We start from the raw sequence: 21,007 nt of genomic DNA on the forward strand, positions 1-21,007 counted from the left end.
CATGCCGAGCAATTCTCCTTCTTAGCAATGCTTGCTTACCAGATGACTCAGTAACTTCCAAAAACTTCATGCTGCTCTTCCTTCCTTCCTTCCTCTCATCTCAGCGCTGTGTAGTGATGCATATGCTTCTGGCATCTGTAAAAAGACTGTATCTGCCTAACACAGCTAGAGCCTTCTATAAACTCAAAAGCAGAAAAATCTGTGCAGACCTTCTCTGCGCACAGAATTTCTCTATGACATAAAACACAGATAAACTTCACTTAGAGAAGATAAAAAAATCAAAGGAAAGTAGTGACGCTAGCAAAGATAGAAGTGGAGAAACAGTTGCAATGTATTTGGCAGAAGCCATTACTGAACATACAGAAAGATCATTGCAGTTCTTTGTTAACAGAGCTCCCCAGCTTCTGACTTCTTACAGGACCTGATCCTGGAATCTGGGATGTAGCCTCCAGGAAGAAAAATAGAAAACGCCGCCCACAATACAGACAGTTTTACAGCAATTTTGTTTCTTCGTCAGAGTGTTTACTCAAGTCTTAGCATTGAACTGTTAAATCAGACAATCAAAACCTGGAGCAAAGCATCTCAGCCAGCTCGTCTTTATGTAAACAGCTGCATAGAAATGCACCTTGATAATTTAGTCCTAATGATGAATGGGTGGTCATGGGTGTTAGGTAGGATTTGGGGGGAGGATATTCTTCATACTGGCGGCTCTATAAGTGTTTCCCTACTGAATGTGAGAGAATTTGTCTTCTTAGCTTCTAATCAGAGTTTTGTTATGGACTAGAGTGGTTAACCTAGGTCTTCATATGGTAAGTGACCGGATTAGGAAGACAAAGCTAATGTGTGAGAGTTCAAGGCACATATATCTGTATATAAGACAAGCTAACATGCACACAAAGGGAAAAAAAGTGATTCAAGCCCTATTTCCTGTAGGTAATAAGGGCAGAAGAGACGTTCCATTCTGATTGTTAAATACTTCCATGTCAAACAGATACCATGATCATGAGGGTAGAAGTTAAATAGGTTAGAGTAATTAAGCAAAACATACCTCAAAACATGCCTCTCAGAGAAAGAAAGAATAACAGATATGTAAGGTAAGTCAGTCTTCAGTCCCTCAGACTTCACTCAGACACAATTTATGTCCCATGACCCTTTGCAAAGCTGAAGACATAAAGTGACTGAACCAAATCAGTAAGTAATCACAACAATTATCAAAAAATACAGTAACTTCAACTACTGAGTGATTTAGAGTAAAACACTACCAATGTTAGTGAATTTTTGGTAACACATGCCCCTGCCAGAATTTTAGCAAGGCAGTCCAGTCTGACATGCCAATGCAATAGTTTTACTGTGAAGTCTTATTTTTGTTTTAATCATAGTATTTCTATTACACTATTTTTCAGGCCCTGATTATATCAAACAAAAATTTCAAGAAGGAATGGAGGTGAAAGAGAAATCTGAAGAAAAAGTTCAGGAAAAACCACCTACCCCAAAAGAGTCACCTCACTTTTATCGAAAAGGTACTACACCCCCTCGAACCCCAGAAGCAAGTCCAAGGCATAGTCCTCCTCTTTCTTCTGAGCCTTCTCCTTCAAAACAACTGAAAAGGCAAAGCTCCACTTCTGGGGCAAGACTCAGTCAAGAAAAAAAGCTTTTAGCCACTGAGAATATAACACCCACAATTAACAAGCCTTTATATTCAAAAGCACCAATGAAGGAGGAAGTAGCTGTGAAACACCAGCCAAAGTTTTCAGCCCATCACAATCCCATCAGCACAGAGAATGGGGAGCTGCATGGTCACTACCATGGTTATTATGTAAAAGTGAATCCACCAGTGCTTCCACAGGAGCTCAGGGAAGAAGATGAATATGTCAATCCATCACCATCAACACTTGCACGGATACCACCCTCACAGAAGCCAAGTCCTGCTAGATCTGGGGGTAAGCCAGATGCCAAAGAAAACAAACCTGACACAAAAATTAAGAAACCAGAATTTGCTGCACCAAAGAACCCAGCTAATAATGAGTCACATTCAGCAGTGGAAAAAGAAGTAGAAAACAGCTCGGTAAGTACTGCAAGAAACATTTTCACTTTCATTGCCCTTTTGCCTCCTAGTACTGAGCTTTGCAACCTATGCCAAAGCTTCATCTGAATACAGTCTGCTAGCCAGAACCCACTACACCAGACGGGAGTGAGGAACAAATATTCCAGTCCTTTATCTTATCCTGGGAAGGGATAGCTCATAGCCAGATACTGACAGAATTTTGAAACATGAATCCCTATTGCATCCATAAATACAAAAGTGTGTTAGTGTATGTATGTATATATATATGTGTGTTTTGTGTGTGCGTAGATATGTTTTTACAGATATACATGTATATATATCTTTCCCCCCAAAAACCCCCAGTTTTCCTTGTACTTCAGTGTATAATTGGTCAGTAACGGGAGTTACACTCATTCTCTTCCCCAAAGGTTTTCTTTTGACTACTGTTGGAGACAGGATGCTGGCCTGCGATCTGACCCAGCCCATACAATTTCCCATTTTCATTTTCTTCTTTCTGTTGATGTTAGGCTCTGAAAACAGGCAATTTTGCATCAAAATACAAATGTTTTAAATGCAAACTTCTAACAATGCTTGTGTTTTACAGTGACATGAAAAATTTTACTTTCTGTTTCATCAGAAAATGGAGAAGGAAATTTAAAACTATACATTCACATCACTGTGAATCTGAGTCTCATTATTATTTAGAAATAATAGAAGTATCAATACTTATGCAGAAAAGGAGAGATGCAGAAAGGAGAGATAGCTTTTCTATTCCATATTAGAAGAAAAAGCCAGGTTATTGAATTCAGAACCTATGATGATGGTAAAATTATTTGTGGGCCAAGAAGAACTCAGGAAAATGTTAGTTGTAGATCCTAAAGTTAACCTTTAGTGAACAGGAGGTCTAGATCATTGTGATGTTTCTTTTTTAATGAGCATTGTTTCTTTGAATCATTTTTGGTACTCCAGGAGAAAAAAAAACTGTGTCATTATTTAGATGGCATAAACAAAATGACCCATTTAATGAGATCCAGATAGCCTAGCACTGATCTCAGGTAAAACAGCTGAATAATCGACACTAGACTTCATTAATAAAGAATTCAAAAATAAAGGGGTGTAAGAATTTCCAACCAACATGCATTGTTAAAGATCTTGTCAAACAAGCTTGGCATCTTCAGGTGTGACAGCAGAATCATATCCTCAATCAAGAAGGTCACTTGATTTGCTTTTACGCAGTTATTTATTCTGACAAGGAAGTCAGAGTAATGGAAAGGCTAAATGTCACATTAAAATATTTTTTTAAAAACTGACTGATGGTTCTCTAAAACTAATTAGGAAAACATTGGTAATTTGGTATTATTCTGGTGAGACCATTCTTGGATTAATTCTTCTGCTCTATTTTATTAACATTCTTATTAATGACATGGAAGAGGACATAAAAGTGTTACCCATAAAGTTTGCAGAAAACACAGAGACCAGGAAACTGATAAATAATGAAGATAACAGATCACCAATACAAACTGATCCAAATCACTTGATAAGAAAGGTGCAAGAATAATTATCCGTATGCAGTACAGCAAAATGTAAGTTCATATACACTGAAAGACAGCTAATAGAGCCTGGCCGTGTAGGATCAGAACTGGAAAAGGCTGGTGGATCAGGAGCAAGAGAGGCAACTGAGCATGAGCTCCCTGTCTGCTGCTGTTGTTCAGAGATGTTAATATAATCCTTAGATTTATCAACAGGAAAGATTAAGCAAGAGTACATGGGAGTCTGTTTTATCTGGTTTTGGCACTGGTGCAACCACTTCTGGAATAAAATACAGTGTCCATAAATCAGGGATTTAAAATAAAAAAAAACCTTAAGGAAAAGTCCCATGAAGAGCTGCAAGAATGATTAAAACATATCTTACAATGAAAGATTCAAGGCAAAAAATATCTGACACATTAAATCCCTTTCTGTAAGTATACTTTATAAAATAGTTTCCTAAGCTAACAGGCAAATGTATAAGAAGATCCAGCAGCTGGACAGATTTAGATAAAAGTCTTGTTTTAAGTTGCTTTTAATGAGATTAATTAAATGTAACATCAGTTTTCAGATGCCGAGTTTTCGGAGCCGTCACTGAATAGTTGGATAATGAGCATTTTGCCAAGATGATATCCTCTGGTTCAGCAGGAAGCTTATATTCTGTTTCGTGGGGATCAAAGTAGATGTTCACAGTGGTTTTGTAATCTGAAAATCTGTATTACAGCTGATATCAACCCTTTAACCTTTCAAATCTCACAGATATGACTCCTATGTAGGGTAACACCAAGCTGTCAGGCTTGTAAATGTTGAGTGAGCATGCACAGAATTTTAGGCTGAGTTGGATTTTTTTTTTTGGCTCTGGTGAAAATAAGTGGCTAGAAGTTGCCCTTGTTTTTCCTACATTCCATCCAAACCAATGTATGCTTTGGAGCTGAGCGAGTCTTCACCTTAAGAAACCAAGTAGGGCACCTAAACAGCACTTTATTGATCAGGACTGTGAACCTATAGCCTGTTATCAGGAAAGGTGGAAGAGTGATGAGATTTTGTACGTTAGCTACTGTTTGTTTACTGATATTACAGGTCTTCTGGGAACTATCCCTCTGCTTCATTTGGAACACACTAATTGCATTATTCTTATTATCAGCATTTCAATAAAGAAGGCAGGTACAGTTTAGGAACTCATTTTTAATGTAACGGCATTTTAGCATATATGTCGATGTATGTGTTTTTTCCAAAGATGCCTTCCATATTTGTCTATAAATTTGCCCTTACAGAATAAATTTCCTACATGCTTATTTCTTTAAAATGCTGAAATGAGTGAAAATCCTAAGACAATTAAATCAGAAAGGAGTAGCCTCCTGGCCTAGCAGGCTGAGGGAGAGACTTAATACAGAATGACTGTTAACACTGCCTGGAGACTTTTCTTTTTAATTTTCAGTATCACCTTTCTACTTCAGAAAACCAGTAGCCTGTTCAGCGGTGCTCCTGGACTGAGCTGAATAGTGTGCTGGAGTTACACAGCGCACAGTTACTGATGAGAGGTCAGATTAGTGTACTTCTCTTTATCCCCAGCACTTGTGAATGTTGAGAGACTTCAGAATTCTAGGGCTGCATTGGGGAATTTTTATTTTTTTTTTAAATCAGTAATTGCAATTGCTTTATAGTCATCCTGACAAATTATTTTGTTGTGGTTTGAAAGTAAGTCTGCCTTAGGTCTTCCATAAAAGTTTAAAAATATATTTGTTAAGAAATATAAAGAGAAAAGAAACGTTAATGAAAAGAGAATGAGAAAACATGCTTCTCTGGCATAGTTTTATCACGGTGAAAACATGCATAAAACAGCATGACAAAGTCACTGTTCATCAGCTGCTCCAGAGTAGCTGCCTGTTTGCAGGCATGTACTCTAGTGAGAGGTAAAACATGCTTTTTTCCACTAAGCATTAGGCACCTTCAAATTATCTTCTCTTTACCACAGTGTGACGTGTCCACAGAGACACTTGACCACAAACCAGTACTAACTGTTGTTGCTAATTGCTCCTTAGTAGCCTCTACCCCAGTATCAGCTTGCAAGCTCCTATCCCACCTTGAACGTGAGCTAATTTGAGATTGTCTTGGACTTGAGTAAAAGGTAGAATTGAACTCCAAAAAATACTGTTGTGGTGTAGTTCATGAATACACGTTTGATTTGCCTGACATGTGTTGCCCTAGCTGACGTACAAGCCCAGGCACAAGTATTCTACTATATCAACATTATTTTGTTTTCTTGATAAGGATTTTTAAGCCACACAGAGTGTTTAGCCTGGTTTTTACCTGTATCTAAAATCATTACATTTTCCTGAATGTTACCCAGTGTGCTTCTACTCTCATCTCTTTGTTCACTTATCATCCGGTTAGGAAGGGATATAACTACCATGATGTTAGAAAAAATAGATCAGTATTTGCTGGATCCTAAAAAACCCTCTGAGCAACAACTTTATGCTAAATTTAATGGACATTCCTAATGCAGTGGGATTACAAGCCTAGTCTTAATGCTTCCTGGCACTATATTTTAGGAAAATAACTGTCTTCCCTCCTCAAATGAAAGCTAATCATATGTTTATATTTTTAACTAAACTACGTAAATGTCTGACTTACAAGAAGTTGAAAGGGCAGTTTTTAAGCAGGACTGCAAGTTTTTCTGCTACAGCTTCTTTAGTGCACCTGTTCTAGTCACTCTCGGACTCTTCAGACTAATTTTGGCTTTTGCTATTTTAAGCCCACGCAGGACACTGAAGTCTTATTTACGGTATTTGTCTTAAAGCATTAAATGCTCATTCCATAGGTGTCTACAAAGCAGGTAGTAGTTTATTGCATAATAACCACATGCTCCGCAAATATTGTTTGATCATTTTTAGTATATCAGGAAATTCTGCTTTGGGCTGAAAGATGTAGTTATCAGAAGAGGAAACAAAATGCACATAGCAGGCCAAAGGAGATGGGATTTACTTCTTCGTATAAAGCATAGACCCATTACCATAAACAGATAACACATTTTTCTTTGATCTTCAAATAAAATCAGCAACCCAGTTCTTAAGGTGTCCTGTCTTTGTAGATGAGATCTTTTGATTCACACTGTAGCCCCTAGGATTGTTAGCCTAATTTATGTTATGTTATTGTGGTGAGATTCTTCTATCTAACCTGACAGATGCATCAATACAGAATCCCTTCGCCTCCACCAAGCTTAATTCTGTAAGAATGTACACTGATGATACCGAGTTGCTGTTTGAGCTGCAGTCCCAACTTGCCATTCAGCCAAAAGCTGTCTTGCAGCTATCAGGATGCTTCTTTCAGGATATATTTCAGCTAATGAATGAATTCCAGGCTCCCATGAAGTCCCCATAGGTCCTAATTTTTCTTCAATAGTAGTAAATCCACTTGATTTCCATGGATGTTATTTTCAAATATGCAAAGCATTAGACAGCAAAATCCCAGTGAATTTTAATGGTGTTAGGCAATGATCTCCTTTACCGTTCCTTGCAATTCCTGGTGCAGTAAAACTGTAAAATATTTAGGTGGGATCCCAAACTATAAAGGAACTATTGACCTGATTTTGGTCACATAAAGTCCCTAACAGAATCATAGAATGGTTTGGGTTGGAAGGGACCTTTAAAGGTCATCTAGTCCATCCTGTCTGCCATGGACAGGGACATCTTTCACTAGACCAGGTTGCCCAAAGCCCCATCCAACCTGACTGTGAACCCTTCCAATGATGAGGCATCCACAACTTCTCAGGGCAACCTGTTCCAGTGTCTCACCACCAGAGAGAAAGATGCTAAATCCAAATCTTAGTGGAAATTCATAGTGTAATCACACTTCCTGATGAGAGATATGTAACATTAGCATGTATGTACTATTCTTGTTTGTCATGAGATCCTAGTTTGTTTTTTTGGCAAATGAGGAAACCATTAAATGGAAGGTTCATTCTAAGAGTGTTGACACTGACATTCCAAGACAGCAAAACTGAGGGATTCTCAAAGTAGCTGTTTTTTCAAGTAAAATGTGTTTTATTGCTCACAGTCTTCCAATATGGCTTTCATGCATAAATCTCATGATTACCAACTGCATTTGGTGGGGACTTGGGTTTCCTTCACAGTAGAAAAGCATAGAAGTTCCCAAACTAGCACAATTTTGACCATGCCAGAAAGAGAAAGAAGAAATTAACTTTGAGTTGTACACTACTACGGCAAGGCTGCTTACAGTGCTGTGATCAGAAACGTAACCATACCTGGAGTCATGCTTTCCTTTTATGCCTATTCTCTGTCATCAAGTGTCTCGTATTATTTGGCACATAGTGGCTCACTTCCAGTAAGAACAAAGGAAGGAACATGGTGCCACTTCTGCTCTGTGACCCGATGGTTAAAACATACCCCTGGTAAGTGGGAACTTGCTATTCAAAATCCCTTTGACTAAGCTGACCTTAAACCTAGTCTTCAGTTTCCTAGTGTATATTTTAGACATTCTGACATTAAGAAAAATGTGAATGTTGCTGCCAATACTATTACCCCTGTGGCAACATTTAATGAGCATCCTGATAGTCTCCATCATTGTTTGAACTTGAACACTTAGTTCCTCAGCATGCGAACAGATGCCTCTGAGTAGGTGTGAAGGGAACTTCATGGGCTTTATGGATAGAGGTGCTGATCGGGTTGAGACTCCCCAGAGATTTAACGAGTACTTGATATAACCTATTTTGTGACTTATTCAAGAACTTAGCAGTCCACATCTGGCCTGCCATCTTAACTGCTGTGTAAGGGTGTGTTCTGGTAGTGTTTAATGAGACTGTTTCAGGATGAGAGCATATATATATGCATATATATATGAGAGCATATATATATATATGATATAATAATGACACAAGTACTCTTCAATAGCTTCCCAGTTACCCTGCTGCAGCAAATTAATAATAGCAAGTTCTTACACCTTAGCATTCCAGAAATGATATAGCTAATGTTAGCATTGTCATGAAGCATAATGAACTTCTACAAGGCATGCCTCCTGTGGAAAGTGAAAAAAATTATGTCATTCTTAATGAAATGTATACATTCTTATGCAAGCCAGTGATCCTTATGTAGCTCAGAAGATAGTTTTCTGCAGAGATTTTTTGGTGGGCTTTCTTGTGATTTAGGAAAGTATTGTCTGAGTGAAGAGTTTTTCCGTTTCTACTTACAGTAAATATGCAATCTTAATATATAAGCATAAACAAATCTCTGAAAATACGTTGTAGTAAACCAAATATGTTTGGTTTACTACAGGAAAATGGAAGAATCGAGAATTTCCTTCTATTCAGGACATTATTTCAAATTGTTCATCAGAAGGCATTCATGTTTAAAAAAAGTTTTCCAAAACGGCTGAAAAGAATTAAAAACTTTGTTCTCTGGCTTCACAGGAAGACTAAAATTATATAATGATCAAGTTTTCTAACCAAGGTTATCTCTAGCGAGGAAGGGAAGGAGTATTTTGACTTTTCATTTCTTCACTAAATAGGTCTATAAATTAAGGATTTATGACCACTAAATGTCAGAGTAAATCAAAGCAAACTTGTAATTTTGCAGGTGTAAAATTGGTTTTAGTCTGTAATGGAAGCATTGCTAGGTATGTTAGTGCAGTGATAAGTAACTTTTTTTTTCCCTTTGATTATCAAAAAAAGGGAATTCTTTTCATACAACACATTGTCATGCAAAACCCTTTTTCTCTTTTGAAATGGGTTGGAATCAGGGAAGGAACCTGCTGTAAGGATGAGGACCGGTGGTCCATCTTTCCTAAAGTAATTCAAGTTCTTTGTTTCGCTTTATTTTAAGCTGATACTGGGTTTGTGTTGGTGGGTTTGTTTTCATTTGTTTATGCAGTCATATTTGTCAGATGGTTTAATCTCAGTGTGATTAAGAGCAGTGTAATAACATACTCTCAGCTGTATTTATCCAGCTCATTTCCACACACGGTATTTAGCTCACCTGAAAATGACAGGTAATGGCTGTGTTTCAGGACCAGAGTCTGTGTCTTTAATATTTAGGTCATCGTTCAGAGCAAGGTCAAAACGGATGGAACTGATAAAGTCAGGTCACGTTCATTGCTGTGCACTGTGTGGGAGATTGCATTAATTCTGATATCTGTCTTTTATTTTCAGGGCCCTAACTCAGTCATGATCGCCCTGGTAATGCTGTTGAATATTGGTTTAGCCATTCTTTTTGTCCATTTTCTAACTTGATTGGAATTAGGAAAGGTAAGAAAGGTCTTGTTTTCATATAAAAATCACCATATCCACCCCACCTGACATGATAAAGATTTAATTTCTTTGCATACTTTTAACGTTCCCTACTTTAATTTTAGCTATGCCTGAATGTGATTCAACATAGTTATTTAATAATGTAACTGTTTTGACCCTTCAGTGAAGTCATGACAACTAGTGGTGTTAGCCCACAGTTCTCTGCAGTTGTGTCATCAGCCTTTTAAATGGCACCTGTCATACTCAGACACAGGGAAGGAGGCTTGGAATTAGGATGGGACGCAAGAGAGATGAAACTTGGAAAATTCAGCCAGGGGCCCAGATCAGTTTCTCTGCTGATGGCTCGTGGCTTTGGGGTCCTCTGAAAGCTGAAGCAAGCAGCCATGTTGGAAAACAAACAAAATAATCTGCTGAAGCAGCCCCGCCAGTGAAGTGCGTTGGCTTCTCCATCTGTCCCAGCAGAGTGTGACTAAACTGGAAATGTACGGAGCTGCACTTTTTGTTGATGGAAGCTAACAGCTGCCTTACTATTTTACCGTCTGATGTTTTTAGTGGGGAGATGGGAAAACGACTGCCAGAGGAATGTGGTCAGAGGATTCTGTTGCTGTGGAAGTGATTCCAGCGTTCACTCCTATCTCATTAGAAGAAATAGCTAGCAGCATCAGTCACCAGTCTTATTCCATTACCTGCTGCTTTTAACATCTCCCACAGCGTTCTGGGAGATCGAATTTCATTTGCCTGTGCATGATTCTGTTCATTCGTTGTTTATGAAATTTGATGTATAGCCATAACGTAGTGTCTAGTCCAACCTGGAGAAAGCTACCAGTTCTGCCTAGCAGCAGAAGCAGAAAAAGAAATCTTTTTCTAATCCGAAGATAAAATTCTTAAATTCATTTTCCTAAACCTGAAGAGCCGTTCCGCTGTAAGGTTTAGTAAATAATATACCATGACTGCAAAATTTTAAGGTGTTGATATCTTCCTAAAAGTACTCAAATGTTTATGCCAAGCAAAACTTTTCGTAATAAAAGAATAAGAATCTTAAGTTGATATCAGCACATTCTAAACAGGACGCGGAATATCAGAATAAACCAAGAAAGACGAGATACAGGGTTTGCATGTTGATTTTTTTTTTCCTTTTCTTTTCTTTTCTTTTTTTTTTTTAATTAATTCTGGTGCTGTGGTAATTGGTGATTTGAATTACTATGTTTCAACACTGAGGTATTTCGCCAGCAGTTAAAATAAAGTCTTGTCTGAGTGCACATTAATGCCAATGACAGTTAAGCTAGTTAATGCTCATAATAAATTATCATAACTTTAAATACTAGATTTGTGTTGAATACATTCAGGTAGAGCGTTTAGAAATGTTAAGTGATTGTTTATCGATTTGATGCCTTCAGTGTCTTTAAAGTCCATTTATAATTTTACCTCAGCATTAAAAAAGCCTCAAAATTTTTCATTTGGGAAGTTTGTCTTAAGCAGTTTCACAGCCCTTTGTTCAAATGATGTGATCATGTTTCTTTTTATGTGCCATTATACTGTAATTATTGTACCCTATATTAATCAAAAGCATGCTTATTTACTGAAAATCTGTGGTGTGATCATTTGGCAAGTAAATATTTTAATTTAAAGCTACAGAAAGCAAAGGGCTTGTATTATAGTTTATTTTATCTCTATTAGAAAATCTTTCATACAATATAGTTTTGGAACCTGTTTGTAAACTTTCTAAGTGTTTGCATGGTTTAATGGGCAACATTCTTACAAAGTACAGTAGCTATCTTTTGATGCAGCATAGTAAAGTAACGTAGGTGTGGGCTGAATATTGTGCAGCGAAGCAGCTCCGAGCAGGGCAGTAACACCATGGTGTTTTTTACAGAAGTATGTTGAGAATCCTGTGTTTTGACCAGTGTGGATAAAGAAGAAAGCAGAAAGAGAGCAAATGAAAATAAAACTTGTATATTTATTTAAAAAAAAAAAGTTTAAATTGTGTTTTAAATTTAGGAAAGTAATTTTTAAATAAGAACAAAATTTTAAAAGTTACTGTGTAAGCCTTGACATAATGGACGAAATGTTCCATCCGACAGTGAAATCACCCTCTGTCTCCTTACATGGAGAGGTAATTTTGTAACTGACTTATTTAATTCCTATTAAATGTTTATTTAAAATACTTTATGCTCTGGAAATAATGGGTAACAAAGCTTATGAAAATGTTTATAAATTTAAGTAAGCATGTTAGTACCATTTATAAATATGTATGATTTATAAGCTTTTTTAAAACAAAGCTCAAACAAATTGTTGGTATTTTTCTAAAATGTGCACAGCTGTATTTTACATGAAAGGCTATTTATAATTGGTTGTTATACTGTACACTACATTTTGGACAGCACAATGAAGCCTGCCAATGTACTTAATAATGTCATTTTGTCTATTTAAAGTTTCTTGCTGTCAAAGAATGAACTCTTTATCTATGAGTTTCTCTATTTATAATTCTTGACCCAAAATGTACAATGTACAGTTTTCACAACTGTATTTGCTCTAATAAAAATAAGTTGATTATTAATAGAGTTTCAGACTAGTTTTTCCTGTTTATGAATTACCTTTTTCACTCTCTGGAAACAATTTCTCTAACAAATTCAATAACGAGGAGTGAAGCAGGAAAATGGGTGAAGTCCTGGCCCCTTTGAAATCATTGTGAGTTACTGTTTGCAACAAAATGATTCTGGGAAAAAATTTAAAGGAAAAAAAAAAACAACCAAAAAACCCCCAAGTTTCCTTATGTGTCTTCTTTTATCTTCTGATATGGGATTTTTGTGTCTTTATAAATTTAGTGTGTTAAATTATACTCCCACTACAGGGATGGTATAATCAATCTTGTTTTAATCAGTGTGTGACTGGTCCATTAACAGCTGTTCCTGTAAGTGAATCAACAACTTTTATAGACTTCACTCCTTCTCAAGGTCTTTGTAGGTTCAAAATTAACATGAACTTTGTGAACCAATATTCTACACAGAGAAAATTCACCATTACAACTGCATTAAAACCACCACATTTGCTGAACAAGTAAATCAGCTGAGAATTTTATTTTCTGTGATTCCGGTTCAGATTACTAGCCCACTGTACTGAAATCCTAATGTTTAGTTGAAAAGGAAAGCAGGTGTTCTTAGTAAGCAAGTAATTGTTACTGTCTTATTCTTTAAAGTAATTCTACCAACATAAAGCTTAAATTTAAGAATTTGTATTTTCTGTGCAATAACCCACTCCCTAAAGAAATTTTTTTGGTTCTGCAAGTAGAGAAAAATACATTCTCAAGAAAAATAAACAGAAATTACTGTAATGCCAGAAAATTTTAAAGTCAAGTTCACTGAGACAGCTCTTCTCTGATATTTTGTGATCTACATTGTATAACATGTTCAATAATGAAAGTAAATTTGACAGGAAATGTAAGTTCTATGAATGTGATAATATACTCAGGCATATATAAATCTTAATGGCAAGAAGCAAAGGATTTGCCCAGAAATAGAAGAAAAACAAAGCTTTCGTAATCAGCTGAGAAATACGACAGCTTTCCCTGCCCATCAGTTTCATAATTCTCAAAAATCAACGTGTCCATAGAAATATATTTTTCTATGGTGTCTGAAAGCAGATGGACATTTCTCCCCTGAGATGTTTTTACCAGTGGTTTATAGCAGTTGTAAACTTACAAATGGGTTTACGTGGGAATGCATCTGCTATGCCTAAGGGGGTAAAAAAACCCCATGGACACACAATGCAACTTAATGCTCCAAGATTTGCTCTAGCATGGAAAATTTTACCCCATTTCAATGCAAGGAAATTTTTTCCCAGGCAGAGTAGTTTCTCCTGGCACAGTTGTGTGTTCACCCACGGATGCCAGCAGGCAGCGAGCTCTCACCTTCGAATTTGAGGTCTGGTTTCTTGGGCGACTCCATTTATCTGATTAAACTATATATATATATATATAGTACACAGAAAAACAGCAGATGAATGATGTTGAGGTGCCGAAGGCTGAAGAAAAAAAATCTTCTGCTATCATTCCTTTTTAGTGTGTCTAGTCCTTTCTTTACTTAGTATGTATATATAGTCCTTACTTTACCTTTCCATCAGAGAAGCAGTAAGGAACACAGTGTGGAATCTGTTCCATTTACGTTCCAAAAGGAGGGATTCGGTTTGAAAGCAGAAATTTCATGACATATAACTTGCCTTTCGGAGACAGACGTACATTAAAAAAATCATTAATACATCTGAGTGCTGACTTTAAAACGAACGTTTGATTAAAAGTCTTGAAATAGTTATTAACTTTTAATGACACATTACATAGCTATTAAAAGCTCTGTTAAGATACAGTTGCACAATGTTAAAAGATTCTGACAATAATGTGGATGCAACGATAAAAGCCTGCAGAAATTCACTGCATATTGAGCTACAGTAACATATCCTTAGTTAGTTGTTATTACTAAAACATGGCTGTAGATTTTATCTAAATGGTTTTACTCATAGCTCATTTGAACCGTTTAGTCAGGGGAGACAGTTCTACAAACCGTTCTCCTATGGAAATGTAATTCAGTAAACAAAGCAAATGAAGAGAAGGGAAATTAAATAACCCTGTCAAATGAAGTAGTCTTCTCATTCTCTCATTTAATATTCACAGAAACAGGAAAAAATAGAAATTATGTTAAGTCTGATCAAGAAGCTGTGTATGGCAACATGCTGTAGCTGAGCCATCTACAGTATCCATTTTTTTTTTCTTTTTTTTTCCTACTGGATGCAGAAACTGCAAAATAAAAGACATTACACCTCCTACCACTGTAGGAGGTAAATATGATTTCCATACACATTATCTTTAGGAAAAATTGTCTATAATGTCAGTGGCTTTTAGACTAGGAGGAAAAAGCAAAAACTTCATCACAAGAGTTTATGTTGTGACCATTGCTGTAACATCTGAACAAATCCTTCACCCCCATAAAACCCAATAGCAAAAATGAAGCTGGTAACAGAATTTGTTAAAATCTCTCATGTTGCTTCCTTTTGTTTGCTAGGAAGAGAAAAAAAAAAAAGAAACTGAGACTAGACAGCCTTTTTCTTAATCTGATAATATAAATTTCATCATGTCAATATGTGTTTGTTCCAGCTAATGTTTTTCTCAATCACTTGGGACTGGTTATCTCGGAGATTTTAGGTGCAGACTGGAAGTCTATTGAGTGCCATTTCTCCGAGAGGAAGGTTTTGAATTTTTATCAGTGATAGAAAAGAACAGGATTCTCCTTATCACCCTTGAAATGGTTTTGGTTGTATTTTTTCTGTGCTTCCACTATTTTTTTAATTATCTTTTATCCTCCACTGCCCACCCGCCCCACAACTCTAGCAAATTCAATTTACTCTCCTTTTCCCCACACACAGCCGTTTTCCCCCAAACTTCAGCCAGTTACTCCAGTAACTCATGATTTTTCTATTGGACACTTATTTAAGCAGCGAGGTTAGCTCACTGGCTATGGAAGCCATCTCTCTTGCAGCTGGTCCTACACCAAATTGCACGTGTCATGTCACAATTTTCATTTGGTCCAGTTTTCTGCATACTTTTGATGCTGGTTTATGCAGCTGTATTCTAATTTCAAATCTATGTCCATCGTCTCCAATATCAGGGCAATGATTTAAATACAGTATGTGGGAATTGAAGAGAAAAGAAAATTACTGAAAACTATACGCAGAGATTTCTAATGGTGCTGCGTTAATTCATGGAAACCAACGTGATGTCATCGTTGAGGAAAAAATCTGGTGTCAACTGGTTTATGAACTCCATCCACTACAAATGTCCACAGTAAGACTGTGAAAATGACTGGTCATACAGCTGAAGCTGGTTCTCAACTAAGAAGACCAAGGAGTGCTGTTGAGGGTTGTGATTTACTGGGATGGTGTGATTGCTGGACTTGATATACAAACATGTCAATCGTTAGATGGAATAAAATACACTCTGTGTTGGAAATTTGGTTTCGCTCACTTGCCTGAGCTTTCACATGTCTTCCTCCATGTCTTACACTGATTAATCAGATAGCTCTATGGAAATTGAGGCACATACATTTAGACAAGGACTAGGTTTTACTTCCATAAGTGGCTTCAAAGTTAATTAAGGAAAGAGCAACAAATGACAGAGAGGTGAATTATAGGCTTTAAGCTATAGGTTTTGAGCTCTGCTTTTTTTTTTTTTTTTTTTAATGCGGATTTATCCAAATTGGAAGCAAATACAGAATATAGTTAAGAGTAGAATTCCAGGTGTTCTCTTTCACAATAATAATTTGTCTGGTAATCCATGACAATGCCTGAATTCCTTTGAGATCTCTACATGAATTTGAGAGAGGAGACATGTCTTTCTCGTGTTTCCAAATTGTGGTTCACTGAATAGCACCTTGGCAGAGACACTGTATTAGACCACCACAAAAGACAGATCTTGACCAAGGTTTTTGAGAATGGCTGCTTATATTTAAAGTTCTTAGTCTACGCTGAATGACCAAAGTTTAAAAATTTTCCAGCTCCTGAACACCTCACAGTTACTATTCAAAGACATTTGTGGGGAGGGGAAGGAGGGAGGCGAGAGGAAATCAGGTATTACACTGAAAACTGCAGCCTGTGAAAATGTTGAATCTGGCCTACAAATATGCCAAAGGTTGAAAGCATTTCGATCTGGATTTTGAATCAGCCATTGGAGCTACAGGCTGTAAGTGTGGGATTTCAGTCAGAATCCAGATCCGGGTCTGATTCCAAGGGCACACAGCTGAAATGCTTTGAACCGGCAGTGCTTTTAAGGAAAGGAGGGAGAAAAGTTAGTTAAAACTAGGCTGCAGTAACTCTGGGTTAATTAAACCATTACGTTCTGTACTTCTGGAACAGTGTCATTAACTGTATTTAACATTGCAATTTTACTATATTCAGGACATGTTCCACAGAATACCTCCAAAAGTATCATAATTTAAGATAATGGTGCTTAATTACTTATCCAATTTTAGCTGCAAAGTACTTTTATCATGTAACATACCACCCAGTCTTCAAAAATATTGTAAACTGCCTTCCATTTTAATTCTGACAGTTCTAGATTTTGTTTAGGCCACTGATGAGAAAGTCATGAAAGGATGGGATCGGCTACCATGGAAACAGTGAAAGCAGAAGAGCACCAGCAGCATTTCACAGGGGCTAAAAAAGACATTCTGCAAAGAGAAGGTAATTGAAAGACATTTACATCCCAGCGGATGGCTTCCATGCATTCCTGTCATACCAAGGCAACACATTCCTGGCATAGATTGCAACAAGACTCCACATGCACCCGTGATATACAGCAGAACAGGCATTGTCAGAAGGATTGGAAACCCGTGTTTAGGAACAAGGAGGTATAGACACGTTGAAATCAAAAACAGGAGGAAGTATGGGGAAAGGGAAGAAAGTGAGGGGAAAGGAGAAGCCAATGGGATCAATATGTGCTAAAGAGAGGGGAAAAGACTCTTTATGGAGACAAAAAATACAAAGGAAATGGACAATATCGAACACAGAAGAAAGTGAAGTTTGTTAGATAGGAATATGAAGAGGGTAGAAGACTAAGTAACCGTCCTCAGTACACAAACAGCTGCTCTAGAAAGCTGCTTCCCGGGCCCACGGGGATTAAGGCAAAACCGGATGGACTTAAATTGCATGAAAATTGAGATCCAAGTTAGGCATCAAGAAAAATTCTCTAATTGTAAGAATAATACCATTGAATTAGATTACTACGGAAATGGTAGGATTTCATATTCTTACTCTGGACAAGATTACAGATTGAAAGATTGCTGAGTGTCCTTTACGGCCTATTTTCTGCGATTATGCTAATTATTATGGAATCTGTGCACTAGGCAGAGTGTGATGGGAAGGAGCTGCGGGACTGGGGAATGAGCCCTTCTTTACAGGAACACATAAATTACACAGAGGAAGAGAAACTTAACGGAGGGTGTACTGCAAAAACAAGGTAGGAGGATGTTAGGACAAGACAGATGGTAGGAAGAAGAAAACGTGAGCAGTAGAGAGTCAAGAAGAATGCAAGGATTTTGACTGAAGGCATACGCGAGTGGAAGCGATAACTGGCTAAAGCCCACAAATGCTAAGCTGAAGAGGGTGTGTAGTGCAGGAAGGATTACAGGCAAGAATTGGGCTGGGAAGCCTCAGGCAGTCCTGCAAGAACACCACACTGAAGCACGGCAAAGATGGCTTAGGAGCCCGAAGACCCAAGAAGCAGCACCAAGGAAGCGTCAGGTCTTCAACGACAGCACAGGTGTCCATCTCCTTCATCCTCAGCTGAAGATATTCAGTGGACTTTCATACAGCTTTTAAATTGTGGGAATAATTGAAATTATCAGGAGACCTCCTTTTATTAAATGTTAATGAAAACATCCATGTCCAAAAACTGCAGAAAACAACAGCTTGCTGTTACAGCAGGCTGGCTTGAGTTCCGCTGAAAGAAGTCAATAATGCAGACATGGTAGCAGTACATTTTATTGACTCTTTACTTAAAACTGCTCTAAGGAAAATACCTTATACAACAGGATTTTCCTTCTGTTAATAAAGATGTGATAAAACAAGAAAAAAAATTAAGCCACTATATAATCATACAAGCTCCTCATTTGAAAGAACGTTAATGCAAATTTGCAGGTTTACTTCTCCATGAACATCTCTTAAGACTACCAAAATGTTGGTATTTACACTGATTCGCTGCTGTACCAAATGTTGCATATGCTCTATAGACTGTGTTGCTGTGAGTCACGCAAGAAATTACGTAACATTTGGAAATACATTCAGTCATCTGCTTGCTAGAGAAATATTGCTAACAAATTCTTCACCCTCTTTTATCTCTACAGTCTTTATCACCCTTGTTAAGTGTTATTTTCATGCAACTTCCTCAGGGGGAGATGACTCAGCTGGAGAGTAAACTATAATGCTCCGTTGGCACCAATGGCCATATGTGCTGGGATTCAGGTACTGCCATCGCTTCATCCTTGACAAAGCCATCTATTGCATGGGGGTTTTATTGCATCCAGAGTACTACTCCGCACTGCATACTAGTACAAATGTTAACATGAACAGAGTGAATGGCTACAAAACATGACCAGTAAAAGGCACGATCATAAATACAGCCCTCCTTCCAAACAAACGTCAGTTCTCCAAAGCATCAGCATTCCCTCTCTGACCATGCACCTTTCAGCCTGTCTCCTGCCTGACCACGCCGAGAGGAAAGATGAGCTTTTCCCTAAAGGTGAACAAATGCAGGATCGAGGACAACCTTTAGCCAAGGATTCCTTCCAGTAAACCAGACTTCACTCAATCTCCTCCAATTTACCTGAGTGCTAATTAGTTTATGCCAGGTCCCCAAAAGGCTATGTGGACACCTGCATGCCTTTGAGGATTTGGAGCTTCACCCAAGCCCCACCTCTTCATGGAGGTGGGGGGATTGGTTGGGTTTTTTTGCACACACACATGTGCACGCACGCTGTTGTCCAGTGTCCTTTCTTCTCAGACAGAAAGAAACAGCAGTTTTACTATCTCCTGCCAGTAACTGTGACCATTTCTCTCAATCAAGTGGCCTGAAGGCAGCAAAGACATTTCAGAGACTCAGCGTGGACATGTGAGCTTCATCCCTTACCCAGGAGACTGAGCACTTCTATAGTCCCTTACTGCCAGACAGGTAAAAATACCAGATGCATACAGCATATAGCCAGATGTAAAGTCTATCATTAATGCTTCTGGCCACTTTTGCAAACATTTTTTTTTTTTTTATTTTAAGCATCAGAGTGTTTCTAATAGTTGTTTAAATTGCAAATTTGTAGTGATCAACACAAAAAACAAAAGGATGGCTTCAGCTGCCAGAGATGCAGACCACTAAGTGTTCAGATATGTGAGGTGCCTTCTTATGGAGAAAAAAAAAAAAAAAAAAAGGAAAACCATTTTCAATTCACCTTATGACTACTAACTAATTGTCTGACATTTCAAAACCCCTGTGTTCACCCATCTTGTGCTCTTCACACTGAAATGAGAGATGTTGAAAACACTGAAGAAAATGTGTTTTCAGGCATAGGAAGAAGCATTATTTGAATTTATTTTGGATGGAAATGACCAGAGCTTTTAGGTTACCTTTGTGAGTCAGAGAACCTCAAAGGCCGTTTGTACACAGTCGTATTACGCCCACTGAAGCCAAGCCAGCGTCTCAAAGGCTGGCTAGACAGGCTGTACACAAATACCCTACTGAGGACACCCTCTGCCTGGTGACAAGGCTTCTTTCAGTTCACTATTTGGACGACATTACAGCTGCCAGCTGACCATGGGTACCAGCTTTAGGGTAGAGGACTTGTGATGTGACCTACATCTGGAAAGCAGGAGGTGGTGGAGCAGCGCCCTGGGCTCAGCCGCTGTCGAGTAGAGGCCTCCTGACACCATCGCTGGGTCTGGAGCGCTGTATCCTGGAGAGGGCAGTGATGAACAATGGCGCGTACGGCAGATCCGCACACGTGCCCGACTCCCACGGTTGTGCTGGCCCCTGAAAGCTAGGTGCTTACGGCATACCATTAATATTTTGCATATTACAGCAGAAACCAGCTGTTGCATCTAGGCACCTATGGAGTATTTTCAGTATTCCAAATATGCATCTGTCAAAGCCCCGTTGAAATACCGCGAAATACTGATGGCCAAGTAAAATAAACAGGAAGGATAACAGAAAAAGTTGCCGCTTGCAAGACAGAAACAGAAACAAGAGGCGCTTCCGTCCTTACAGTGCGCACACGTGGCTCGGGAGCAAGGCTGGCGGCCAGAAGCTGCCCGATTGCGCCTATCGAGTGTCCCTGCGTTGGGAGGGAATGTCCTGAGGAGCTGGCTGGCCACTGACGTTTGGAAAGTGAATGAATTGTGCTTGCCAGGTGCTTGAGAACAACATTTGGCACGAAAGAGCTGGCATGACATGGGCTTGCAGGCTGCATTATTATTTCCTATTCTTCTAGACCTTCTCGTCGTATCAGGGAACTAAACACAAGCCTGTTTCAGAGCACATCAAGTATTCCAGCGGGGATAGTTGCAGATGTATTTACAGTATATTAATTTTATTAACGTATTTCAGTTGAATTACATATGGAGTATTATCCCAAATAATAACTGCAGTA

At 38.1% G+C, this 21,007-nt stretch overlaps 1 protein-coding gene across 5 annotated transcripts in view; it reads left to right on the forward strand.

Moving 5' to 3' along the window:
* The window catches only part of JPH1 (junctophilin 1), an 87,226-nt gene extending 74,837 nt beyond the window's left edge, over positions 1-12,389 (forward strand). The window contains exons 4-6 of one of the 5 annotated variants that reach the window (XM_054816850.1): positions 1,404-2,065; positions 9,735-9,830; positions 9,938-12,389. In XM_054816850.1, the coding sequence (XP_054672825.1) occupies positions 1,404-2,065; positions 9,735-9,815 (743 nt within the window). In that variant the 3' untranslated portion in view covers positions 9,816-9,830; positions 9,938-12,389. The other 4 variants (XM_054816847.1, XM_054816849.1, XM_054816848.1 and 1 more) reach the window with 4 other exon arrangements.
* Positions 12,390-21,007: the final 8,618 nt, after the last annotated feature.

This window comes from Grus americana, chromosome 2 (genome assembly GCF_028858705.1).
Source record: "Grus americana isolate bGruAme1 chromosome 2, bGruAme1.mat, whole genome shotgun sequence".
Classification (NCBI taxonomy): Eukaryota; Metazoa; Chordata; class Aves; order Gruiformes; family Gruidae; genus Grus; species Grus americana.